A 12,847-nucleotide genomic window follows, 5' to 3' on the forward strand; every position below is an offset into this window, starting at 1 on the left:
TTTGATAGGATTATGATCTTTATAATTTGCGGTTTACAAAAATAATTTACGTTTTAATGATTCTTTTATGATAGTTTAGATTCTTATATGATCATGTGTTTTCTGGGAGACTCTTTTATGTGCTACATCGATGGTTTAAGCCTATAAGACATTAATTTTCTTCTTACTCGTTAAGGGTGGTTGAGATCATAAGCTTTTTGTGAAATTCTTTAATTTCCTACAACGATGGTTTCAAGCCATAAAGAGTTTCGATAGTCCTCTTATATGTTCCAGGATGAGATATCCTGGAGCACTATGTCAGGCTTAGTAGCGAATAGCTGCCTGGTTGTTGGGAACGAGAAATTCCAGAATATAATGCATTTCTCTCTCTTGATGACGGACTCGATCTCGACTGGTGTAGGGTCCACTTCATACTTGTGTCTCAGGAAGTAATACAGCACTCGGAGGGCAGCGTTTTGGCGATGTATGTAGGTGTTTGAGGCATAAGAAGTACATGTCGAGAGATGCATCAGCGTCTCCAGCTGCATATAGTGGTGGAGACTTCTTCCTTACATACATACTTTTGATGTGTTAGCATGGCCCTCACACCATCATGGCAGCGATGATTAAGTCTTCTGTTTCGGACTTGAGTCCAGCTGATCGAAGGAAAGAGAACGTAATATCAACGGAAAGACTACAGGTGTGTAGATGACGGTAGAACATTCCCTGATGGGCACGACTCCGATTATCTTCAAAGAGGGAGCGTATTTCAGCTCGTTTCACAGCTGAACGATGTCGCGACTTGAAGAGAAGGACCACGTTAATATCAAGATCACGATTAGGCGGATTAAAACAAGGCCCACGTTAATATCAAGATCACGATTAGGCGGATTAAAACAAGGCCCATTTAGACGTTGCATGTTGTGCTGCAGAGAACAAGAATGCTCTTTTACCCTGCAACTTGTGATCGCGCACGAGTGCCATTAGAGGGTAAGAACTATTAATGACCCCACAAGCTATGCCTAAAACTACTCCATCATGTAGACATTCGACGGATAGGAGACCTCTACCTCCTTGCTGGCGTGAGAGGTAGTTACGGGGCACATGAACACGTGGGTGCAAACTACGACAGATGTTCATCAGTTTGCAAGTGCCTCTACCAAGTTCCTTGAACTCCTCTATTGTCCATTTGATGGAACCAAAAGAATAGAGAAGGATGGGTATTGCAAGCATATTAGTAGCACGGACCTTATGGATCCCAGATAATTATGATTTCCAGATTTATCGAAGACGATGCCTATACCTGCCGCGAAGAGCTTCCCTAACAGTAGACACACTGTGAATGTGGTTTTCAGCGACATCCAGGTATTATTATTATTATTATTATTATTATTATTATCTCTTTTTCTTTTCCACATAGCTTGCTCTTGTTGCTATGGCCTCGATTTTTGGGAAGTATCGGGTGTAGACCTTACACCTGAGGTATTTCCATCTTAGATGTTGTTTAAGTGGCTCTATATAGCACCTTCTGTACTATATGGGCAGTGCCCAATACAACGGATTTTTGGAGGGTCAACAGGTTGTTGTTTTCAGGAATTATTATTGATCACTAAGACCTACGAAAGTAGAAGTCCTAAAATCATTTAATAACAAATTATTGAAAGGATTATTTTCTTTAAAATTTGCATTTTTATAAGTTGGTTTACAAAAATAATTTACGTTTTAATGATATTATTGTATGGTAGTTTAGATTCTTTTATGAAAGACCATGAGTTTCCTGTGAGACTCTTCTATGTGCTACATCGATGGTTCAAACCTATAAAACATTAATTTTCTTTTTACTCTTTAAAGGTGGATAAGACCATGAGATTTCTGTGAAATTCTTTAATTTGCTACAACGATGGTTCCAAGCAATAAAGGGTTCAATGGGGAACTTAAGTTATACGTAGAAAATAGGACTGTTTAAGCTTGCTTACTTACGCCCAGGGGGAGAGGACAACTGCCTTGACCTACTCACCCTTCGATATGCCCATAAGTGGGGGCGTTCCATAAATTTTTTAACTTTTACATAACAAACAGACACTAAGACACGTTTAAGGCCATTGAAATACGCCTTAGGAAAAATGGCACGCTTAAAAGGCAGAGTACCTATTTGATTTATACATGACGGTTCTCCAGCTTACTATTATCATGTAGTTCTCCAGCTTAATATTATCATGTACTGATTATTTAACCACAACCTATGGTAATCGATGGGTTGGTCAAAACGAGCTTGTAAAATGGCAACTACGATCTCCTGATTTAACGTCGTTAGATTATCTTTTATGAGGATGGATGAAATCTATGGTTTATTGTATGTCTATTGATATTCAACAAGAACTGAGGATACAGCAACTATCGAGAATTTGTCGTGCTGTGCCACTTTGAACCGTTACCCTAAATATTGTATTTTTAAATAAATAATTTTATGTCCCAATGTTTCGGTAATAAATTAATTTGAGACTTATGTTTATTTTTTTCCAGGTAACAACCTGTATAATCATTCTGAATTCACAGAATTTAAGTGGAGATCCCGTTTTATTTAATGTTGGATAATACGATTTTTTCATTTGTTATTCAACATCTTTCTATTAGAATAACAAAAAACGGATTTCCACCAATTATAAATTTGTTCGCGCTTAATATTCTGAGCCGCGTACAAGAAAACAAACATTTTCGAAGAGGAAAAATTTATTAGGTTAAACATAATTTATTAAATCACGCAGTAAATTTCTAGAGAGAAATTTGTGATAATACCTATATTAAATTTACCATAGCGACAAACTAAATAGACCAAAATAATTTTGTCATCATGTATGTTTGTCCTTGTCTGTTGCTAGATTTCTTGTCTCACACATTATAACAGAAATATAAATCGTATATGTACAATAATGTGGGAGACAAAAAAATCTGCCAACAGATAAAGATAAACATACATGGCGTAAGAACTATTTTGATTTATTTTGTAGCATTTTAAGCATACTTAATTATTTATGTTTGTGAAAGCAATTGGTTTTTTGTTCTTAAACCTTTTTTCATTTTATTCTGTTTTGTACAAATAATTAAAAAATATGAAATCAAACAACTCAAAAGAAATTCCTGGGCATATATACAAGGGACAGTTCTGTGATAGATCACCGGATATTCGACCTGTAAATATAATTTAGTTATAGTAGTAGTATGGTCCAAAGTTATCGAGACATATTTAAAATTTTAGGCTGGTGTAATTTATGCTAAACCTGATGATAGTGTTAAAAAGACATTAGAATGGTATACAATCGAAGAACACTTGGAAGCTTTGAAACATGATGCTGGAATTTATCATGAAACCTCTGAATGCCCTCCAAAACCTTTAAAGAGAAATGTTCGCACGCGTGGATTATGTACTCAAGTATAAGAGTTAAGAATCTTATCTACAAATAATGATTGCTAAAAGTTATTTTTTGTTATTAGATAAGTGAGCTTCTTCAACCGGGTGATATAAATACTTTTGAACATTTAAAAACTGAATTAAAAGAAACTGCCTATGCATCGTACTGGAATAAACCATTAGGGAGGGCACGAGATAAAGTTACGGATTTACCAATTGGAATTGATATTTTAAAAACTACTTTTGGTATTAAAGGCACCCGAGGTAGGCATAAATTCGAATAAGCTCTCTAATCTTATACTTAATTCACCGGTTCGGAGAAATACGTAAACGAAAAAAAATTATTTTACAGAAGACCCTAAATTATTTTCCATCTCTTGCGGTAAATATAATTTTACAATTGCAATTTATTGCCAAATTCAGTGCTATAATTATATCCTTGCTTCACACAAGCAAGTTTATTTCTGTTCCTGTAGGGTTTTCTCCCTGTTTTAAAAAACCCAATTTTTACGACTTTGTAAATTATAAGAATTTTGGTATATTCATCAAATGTTATCAGAATCTATAATTTCAGAAAATTTTACCGAATTCTATTTCCAATTAGAAAAAAAGCGTTCTTTATTTTAGGATAGTTTACAATGTTTTACTGTACTCTAGAAATTTCTATTGAATATTCATTCAGGTTATTTATTTAGTTTACATTTACACACATTGTTCACATTTACAAAATTCTCATAAAGTATACCAAATTGGAGACTAAGTTTTTATTTCATTTCAGACAGTATTTATGATGCAATCCCACGTAAGACTAAAGAAGAAATTGAAGAAGATTCCAAAGTTGGTCATGAAAACTATATAAAATCTCACAACGGGTATTGGGCGGAAGAACAAATAAATCGCAAGTAAAAAAAATATACATACACCTTTTCTCACCTTTGATATTGTAATTAAGCACTGTTTATTGTAGTTACACTGGTGCTTTCAAAAAAAATAATGTGTTTGGAAAGGCCACACACTGTGATCCAAACGGAAAAGTTACGAAAAAATGTTTAAAATGGTTTAATAATCAAAATTTAACTGTTGCTAATATTAGACAGATTGAATGGGAACGTCGAAACAAACCTCGTATAGGAAAAGTTTTAGAACCGTAAATTCGTTAACTTCTCTCATAGCTTTGAAGAAAGTTTATGCTAATTTAATACAATTTATAATTATAGAAATAACAATGCCAGTCGTGTTCCTCCTGATTACGTGTTTGGAGTAACTTCGGTAGCTGACGCATATGATGTTCGCAGTTCAATAAACGAATGTAGTAGTTTTTCATTAGAAAATGAATTTAAATTTTGCTTAAAGCATATTAACAAAGTTCGAACACTTTTACAAAAAAGATTTCCAAAATTCAATTTCCGTGATTTATATGACTCAATGCGATATTACGATCAGAAGGTATATTTTAATTTAAATATAATTTATTAAGAGGTTAAGAGTTGGTGGTATCCAAAATTGTGTTTGGAATGCCTAAAACAATCACCAAATAGGTATTTTACTTTAGTTACCAATACTAAATTTGTGCTCTTCCCAAAAGCCAAGTATTCAAACTTGATTGTTGTTTTAACATCGAATTAATAAGCTAATGTTAGTAATCGCCGCAAACGGCTAATAGAACAAAGTTATGCTTATCAAAACTGCTTTGAATCTCGAAGAATCTTGAAATCTCGAAGCTTAAAAGAAATTCGATTAAGATTGAATTTTTAAAACAGATTAGGTAAATAAAAAAATGAATATAATTGTATTTCTGAACATCAAATATTTTAAAAATATTTCAGGACAAAACCGGATGGCTTCCTAAAGATATTGTTTACCATGTATGTAATGAATATAATGTCTCATTTGATCGATGTAAAATTGAAAATTTACTTAAGTATTTCAAAATATTACAAGATGATAAATACAATATTGAAAAATTTGTAAATATTTTAAATAAATCTGTTGAATTCCCATACCTATCTGTAATGCCAGGTATCGAACTATTTTTATACATAATGTACATTTAATTTTTTTAAGCCTCCATACTAGATAATTCTAGAAAATGTTCTCATAAAGCTGCAATGGATTTTTTTTTATTCCTACTACGAAGTTTGACTGAATTGTTAAGCGTTGTATATAGCTTTTTAGAATAACTGTAAAGTGAAGTTTCATGAAAATATGCGCTACTTTTTCGAATACTACATTGATTTCTAATTATTTAAGTTATGTACACGTAGCATTACTATAAAATATGAATTTGTTTTTTAGCAATACCACCAGAACAACAACATTATCAAACAACAACTCAAGCATCGTACAGAATCGATAACACTTGTGATGAATTAAGTAAGCTTTGTCAATGATTTACAATTATAAAAATTTTTCACTAATTGAATCAAATTTTTCAGACTTACCAGCAGCTGGGATACGAACAATTCGACATGAACATGTTACCCCCACTATTATTGAAGGTGGTTGTAAGGCTTATTTTGAACATTTAGGTGCAGAATCGACAACAAGATCTGCCATTAATCCGTCAATACAGACTATTTACGATGTAACACATAGAGATTATCTCAAGGTGATCGAGTCAACTTTTTCTTTTTTATACATTTCAATAATAAATTTTTATTTTTCTAGTATCGACCTAAAGAACAGATAAAAAATATTTTTAAAAGTTTTCTTGAAATGTCTGATGCACATTTTGATTTTTTATGGGCCGAAGCAGAAAAATTGGATAATGGTCAAGTCAATGTTCAAATGATACGCGATTTACTGAAAAAATATGCTAAAATATAAAACATAAAAATTGTGTTTTCTGTATTCTTAAAGAATTTAAATATACATCATTATTGATTTATTTTCTTTTTTTAGAACTTTGATGTTTGTGATTTTTCTCCTTCTCTCTAACTCGTTCCCTTTCTCGTTCCTTATCGTTTTTTTTATTTTTTGATTCTATTACTTTTTTTTTATTTGAGTGTTTTTTACGCTTTGATTTCTCATCACTTGATGAACTCGATTCTGAAACAAATATGTTAAGAATAAATATTTCTATCTACCCATGAAAAAAAACAATATTGGACGCATTCAACGTAACTACTCATCGCAATGTAAAAGCTTTTTCTGATTATCAAAAAAAGTAATTTAATAATATATTGGGATTCCAATAATAAAATTAAGTCAGGGATTTTATAAAGAGCTCTGAGTAAGCGATGAGTTTAGCTGAATGGACCTATTTCAAGGCATCTTTTTTATTGTTATACCATGTATATATGAAATACACATAGTATATTAAGTTTAGTCCAAAGTTTGTAACGCCTAAAAATATTCATGCTACGAAAAAAATTTTGGTATAGGTGTTCATAGAATCACCTAATTAGTCCATTTCCGGTTGTCCGTCCGTCCGTCCGTCCGTCTGTGGACACGATAACTCAAAAACGAAAAGAGATATCAAGATGAAATTTTTATAGCGTACTCAGGACCTAAAAACTGAGGTCAAGTTCGTAAATGAGCAATATGGGTCAATTGGGTCTTGGGTCCGTAGGACCCATCTTGTAAACCGTTAGAGATAGAGAAAAAGTTTAAATGTAAAAAATGTTCTTTATAAAAAAATAAACAACTTTTGTTTGAAAAATTTTTTTGTAAACATCACTGTTTACCCACGAGGGCGCTTATTAGGTGCAAATTTTATAGTATGCATTAATATGGGAATATCAGTGTGTGTAGCTATTTAAAATGTGGATATCTTTTTTTATTAACGTGCCGTCAAAAAACAAACGATTGCGTCATCAACACTGTCTATACATGGTATTTCAACAATTAACTCAGTCAATTGTTTGTTTTCACTTGTTTATTTTATAGGTTAAAAAATAAATAATAATGTTTTGATTTAATAATAATGATGACAGGCTGTAAGGTATGATCAATTGCAATTTGAAAAACGCAAATTTTGAGGTATTTACGATTAACGTTTGAGAACTTTCACGACTCTGATCTCGAAAAAATTAAACTCGAAACTTTTTCATTTAAAATTTGTAAAAACTCACATTGATCCGGTCAAATTAAATAAAAAAATGATTTAGGTTACAATAATTCGCTTAGGTATGAATAATTAAAATTACATAATTCCTAAATTGAAATTATTAACGTGTGTATCAAAAATTTTTTTTATTATTATTATTACAAAAATATAAACAAAACATAAAATTAATCATATTTTTCAAATTTTATATCAAACGGCATATATGAACCGTAATCAGAAGATATCAAAGATCAGAATCAATTGGAGCGTTTTGTTTAGAGCACCTTGTAACGTATCATATACCTAGTTACGTTTTAATTTAAATTATATCACGGTTATTATATTCTAATTATAATATTCCTACTCAATATGAAATAATAATACTTTCACTTTTTAGTAGAAGGATAACTACATACCGGATGAGCTGTCGTCTGACGAACTTGAACTCGAACTACTATCAGAACTACTGTCGGAAGATGACGATGACGAAGAGGATGAAGATGAAGATTTTTCATTATTTTTTTGCTTTTCTTCGGATGGGATTATTGCTATATCAGGTGATTCTTTTGCACGAACATTTTTAATATGTTCACGAAGTTCATCTGTGAGTCCACCCAGTCCAATAGATGTGAAAAAATTGATTGCAAAACGTGTACTCTTTGGATTATCACGTGGGAAAAGGCCAGAAAATGATTCTTGTAATGTTCTGAAAATAATAAAAATTAGTAATTAAAAATTGGTAGCTAAAAATTTTTTTTAATATCAGATTTTGTGTCTAGCTTTACTAAAAGTAAATTGTCCTATGTTATATAGCTTTCCCAATATTATAAAAATCAGAGTTTTATCAAACAACTTTTTAAATTGAAACTCAGTAATAGTAAACGCTTTTGGATAATTTTTTACATTATTAAAATCAGGTGCAAAATACAAAAGCCCCTAGATTTTCGAAAAAAATTTACTAACAAATCTAGGCTAGTAGCTTAGAATTTTAAGCTTGTGGATCGATCGATTTTAACAGAAACAACATTACTGGTAGAATTTATTTTGCCCTCTTGAATACTCAAAATAGAGATAGTTCATGCATGCGCAACTCAAAAGAAGTTTCAAATATTGAATCACGTATTTATTTGTTTTTCAAAAATATTTAATTTTGGAAATTTTACTATTATGGGGTCATCCATTAACCACGTAACGCTTTTTATATTAAAGAAATATATCAAGATATACTAAGTTTAGCCCCAAGTTTGTAACACTCGAAAATATTGATGCTACGAACAAAATTTTTGTTATAGATGTTCATAAAATCACTTCCACAGTCCATTCTGTCTGTGAACACGATATCTCAAAAACGAAAAAAGATACCAAGCTGAAATTTTTATATCGTGCTCAGGACTTAAAAAGTGAGGCTAAGTTCGTAAATGAGCAACAAAGGGCATGATCTTGAGTCCGTAGGACCCATCTCGTATAGCGTTAAAGATAGAACAAAAGTTTAATTCTTAAAAATATTCCTTAAAAATAAACAACTTTTGTTTGAAATATTTTTTCGTAAACTTCACTATTTACCCGTGAGGGCTCAAATTAGCTTAGAAACATTATGTATATACAGCTACCTGTTGTTTACACTTTAAATTTATACGTTACATACATTATGTATGTGTTTTTTTGTTTATCTTTCTTTACTTACATAACGTAAAAAAACAAACGAATAGCTGTAACTAATCATTTTCGAATAACAATTTATTATTCTGAAAATGAGACAGAATCTTATGTAAGAGGGAGGAAGATTCGAGAAATCTTATGTACCCTTACATGGAAATGTGTCGCCCTATTAGCTAAGTTGGTTAAGGTCTTAGATCATATATTTTAAATAGATGAGCCCAGCGTATACCAAGTATGTATATTTTGGCTTCACAGAGTAGATTAACAAAGACAAAAATACAATATTCAAACAGCTGACGGAGAAACACGTAATACCGAGGCATGGTATTCAATGCGCATGATCGTATGGCCGAAATCAGCTGCATCAATGAACTGTTTATATTTTACATTCACAACTGCATCATAAAAATTTATTTTGTTTTAACGTCCAAACGAGTAATATTATTAGATAATTTTGTGTTAATTCTATGAAAAAAAATTTTTAATGGTAAAATGGTAATTTTTTGCAAAATATACTGTTTTAACTTTATTTAAAAGTGGTATAATCTTATTTTAAATACGCGCCAGGATATTATGTTGTATATTAAGACATGCGTATTATGACCATGCTTCGGCATTTATTATCCTTGTCAATCTACTTTGAGACGTGGTTCTCACTCTGTTAACAATTCCAGTAGCGTATTTTCAAAGGTTAAGGCGTAACCAATTCCGTCCGCGGTATGCTTAGAGTAGTGCATGGTATATGCAAAAGGAGGTGTACTCAGCCTCTGAAATTGAGGAGCTGATAAATTCAATTATCAGCGAAAAGGTGGTAAAACACATATATCAAAAATGACCAAAATCATCTTTAAATACGTAATTAATGAATCCTTAACTGCATTAATGGTCCTTAACTGCATTTATAACGTCATCTTTCACTACCTCAAATTTTTTTTCTCAAAGAGGATACAGAAGTACTATTAAACGTTAGGTATTCAATTGCGGTACTTTTTTTATTGTTTAAATAATATTCTTATTTTTATTATTATTATAGCTCAGTATTGAATACCATAGATCTAGAATTACAATCAAAAATTTGAATAACCCAATTTCATACTTACGGATCTTTAAGCCGATCATTTAGTTTTGTTAAACCCATAAATTCTGCTAATTCTTGGAATAAAATCTTGATAAATATTCGACTTGAACTAGTTGTATCGTCTTTATTCAGTTTCATAACATCCAAACACTCCCATCCAATTGCGTCCGTAAACAATAAATGTGCAAAGAATTTACTCACATTACGAAGTTTGTTCGTAGGTAACCTATGTGCTGTCGCATATGAATCTTTAAAAATTTGCTCAAACGGTCCAACATAAATCCGATTTATTTGACAAAATCGCTGTGCAAGTAACCCATAAAATTTCTCGTATGTCCTTTGTTCCGCACAACAATCCAAAAACATATGACACAATTCCATTTCTTGGCCAGGTTTCAATTGCATTTTCATTAACTTATGGGCACATTCCTCAAAATCTAAACTAGATTGAATCGTTAAATAAATTGTTCGCCGAAGTACAATTAGATTTGTTTCCGTATTGTCGATTATTACGTTGTTATCAGTTTTATTTTCAGCGTCCTCATCAGAATCTTCATCGGATTCATCTTCTTCCTCCGAACCAGATCCCGATTCTGAATCAGTTTGTAAAATTTCTTTACTCAAAGCCTTATATTTGCCTTCATTTGTCTCAAAATCTCCATCGAATTTGAAAACATTTAAAATATCTTCACCAGCTTTTACATCGTCAAGAGTGATTAAGTGGGTAAATTGATCCTCTTCCCCAACTAAATCTAGTTCTTCGATAACAGCAGCATGATCTTTGAACCCATCTTTTCGAATTTGGAACATCACTTCAATCATATATTGCACTCGTTTATCTAAATGCCCTTCGTGTAAAATATTTCGTAACATCTCAAAAATTGCATTGATACCTTTCGAGGAAACCTCTGTTAGTTTTTGTCCGCATTCCTTTAAAAATGCTATCGAAACTTCAACAGAATCATCTGTGGGGGTTTCGACTAACAATGTTAAAATTTCTAAGGCTAATATTTCATGAGAAACTCTTTGATTTACTAAATGTGCAATAAATGTTGAGGATGATATACAAATTGTTTTATCATTTCGCTTAAAACCGCGTTTAAATTGTAAAACTAATCGTTTCAGTAGTAATTCTCCAATGTTAGGAAATTTAGAGTTGATCACAGCAACTAAAGCGGCATACACATGTGTAAAAGTAGGTGAGGCTGCTTGAGCTTGAATTAACGACTTACAAAGTAAACCTCGACCACGTACTATATTCTCTTTTAATAATCCTTTAATAATTAAAGCTATGTTACCAGTATTAACTTTATTAATAAAACCGTGTATAGATTTTTTTAATGCTTCCCAAGAAATACGTTGATAAGCTGCTGAGCTTTTATCGGTAATTTCAGCTTGCATCATACGCAACTTAGCTGGTGGTATATACGCTCCACCAGTTTTCGATGTAAGTAAATCTACTGTTTTCTTTTGTCTTGGTGTGATAACTTCTGGATCTGCTGGTTTTTCCGATTCTTTCTTCTCGTCATTCTTCCTTTCAGTATCATAATAACGACTTCCAACAGTTTTATCTTCGTCGTCGGATTCATACTTGGCTTTTTTGTCGTCATCCCAATATCGTTTATAATTATTATCGGGATTATCTAAATCTCTGTAATTACTTATCCTTTGAAACATCCGTTCTCTGCTGTCGGGTCTACGTCGAATTCGATGGTAATGATCTCGTCTGCTCCGATCGTATCTACTTCTACGATCTCTATCATCTGATCTAGTATCTCGACTTAAGCTTGGTGATCTTCTGCGTGTCTTTTCATGCTTATCATAATCATCTCGCCTAGATTTTTTCGAATATTTATCTTCATCGCTTGAATGCTTTCGTTTAGGTGATCGTCTACGATCATCATCGTTAGCTGATTTACTTATTTCCCTACTTTTCACGTTTGTTTCACTATCACTAGACCCCATATTTTTGTAATTGTATCCAGATAAGCAAAAATAAAAATTCACTCAAATCAAAATTATTTTGATATTATATTATAACGACCATAACCTTAACTATCTTGACATTTTTTAGTGTTAATTCTACTTTTGACCATAGAACATGTATAATATTCTATGCTTTTGACCATGGAGGTTATAAAGAAGGAGAACGATCGCTACAGAAAATATTGTCCCCAAAATATGGACAAAATAAGTGAGGCGCTGGGATCGCTAAGTTGTCTCATTAAAAGCGGGCTGTTGTGCGCTAATTTCAAATGATCTATCAACGTTTAATATACGTGTTAATATAATATCATTCAAAGGAAAAAAAAGCAAATAATGAAATTATTATTATTTACTTATGAATAAATTATAAATTATCTTTTCTACTTTATAAATTTATCTATACTACTTTATAAATTTGAATGGTACTAACTTCATCTACTTGTACTCATAAACAGCTAACTTCGCAGATACTACTTACCGACGACAGCGCGGCTGGTGGCTGAAAAATGAACTATAAATTCTACAAATTTTCAGGGACAGGCGCGCTAATGCTTTAGCACGTAGCGATCGTTCTCCTTCTTTATAACCTCCATGCTTTTGACAGACACAAACTTAAGCGCCACCAATCAATGTATTCATACGCCAAATGAATTAAATTTTTTAAAAGCCCGGGGATTATAAAAAAAAA

At 32.0% G+C, this 12,847-nt stretch overlaps 2 protein-coding genes across 2 annotated transcripts; one reads left to right on the forward strand and one right to left on the reverse strand.

Moving 5' to 3' along the window:
• The first annotated feature begins 3,089 nt into the window (after nucleotides 1-3,089).
• Nucleotides 3,090-6,214, forward strand: LOC123290388 (EF-hand domain-containing family member B-like). The gene is made up of 10 exons (XM_044870553.1): nucleotides 3,090-3,170; nucleotides 3,236-3,409; nucleotides 3,472-3,652; nucleotides 4,167-4,290; nucleotides 4,356-4,535; nucleotides 4,606-4,834; nucleotides 5,215-5,407; nucleotides 5,684-5,761; nucleotides 5,824-5,996; nucleotides 6,056-6,214. The coding sequence occupies exons 1-10, from the start codon at nucleotides 3,090-3,092 to the stop codon at nucleotides 6,212-6,214; spliced, it is 1,572 nt and encodes a 523-aa protein (XP_044726488.1).
• LOC123301003 (pre-mRNA-splicing factor CWC22 homolog) lies at nucleotides 6,212-12,240 on the reverse strand. Its single transcript, XM_044883717.1, has 3 exons — nucleotides 10,196-12,240; nucleotides 7,853-8,142; nucleotides 6,212-6,436 (listed from the first exon to the last, which is right to left on the reverse strand). Exons 1-3 carry the CDS (start codon nucleotides 12,136-12,138, stop codon nucleotides 6,273-6,275), a joined length of 2,397 nt encoding a protein of 798 aa, XP_044739652.1. The 5' UTR covers nucleotides 12,139-12,240; the 3' UTR covers nucleotides 6,212-6,272.
• Between the last annotated feature and the right edge of the window lie 607 nt (nucleotides 12,241-12,847).

This window comes from Chrysoperla carnea, chromosome 1 (assembly GCF_905475395.1).
Source record: "Chrysoperla carnea chromosome 1, inChrCarn1.1, whole genome shotgun sequence".
In the NCBI taxonomy this organism is placed as follows: Eukaryota; Metazoa; Arthropoda; class Insecta; order Neuroptera; family Chrysopidae; genus Chrysoperla; species Chrysoperla carnea.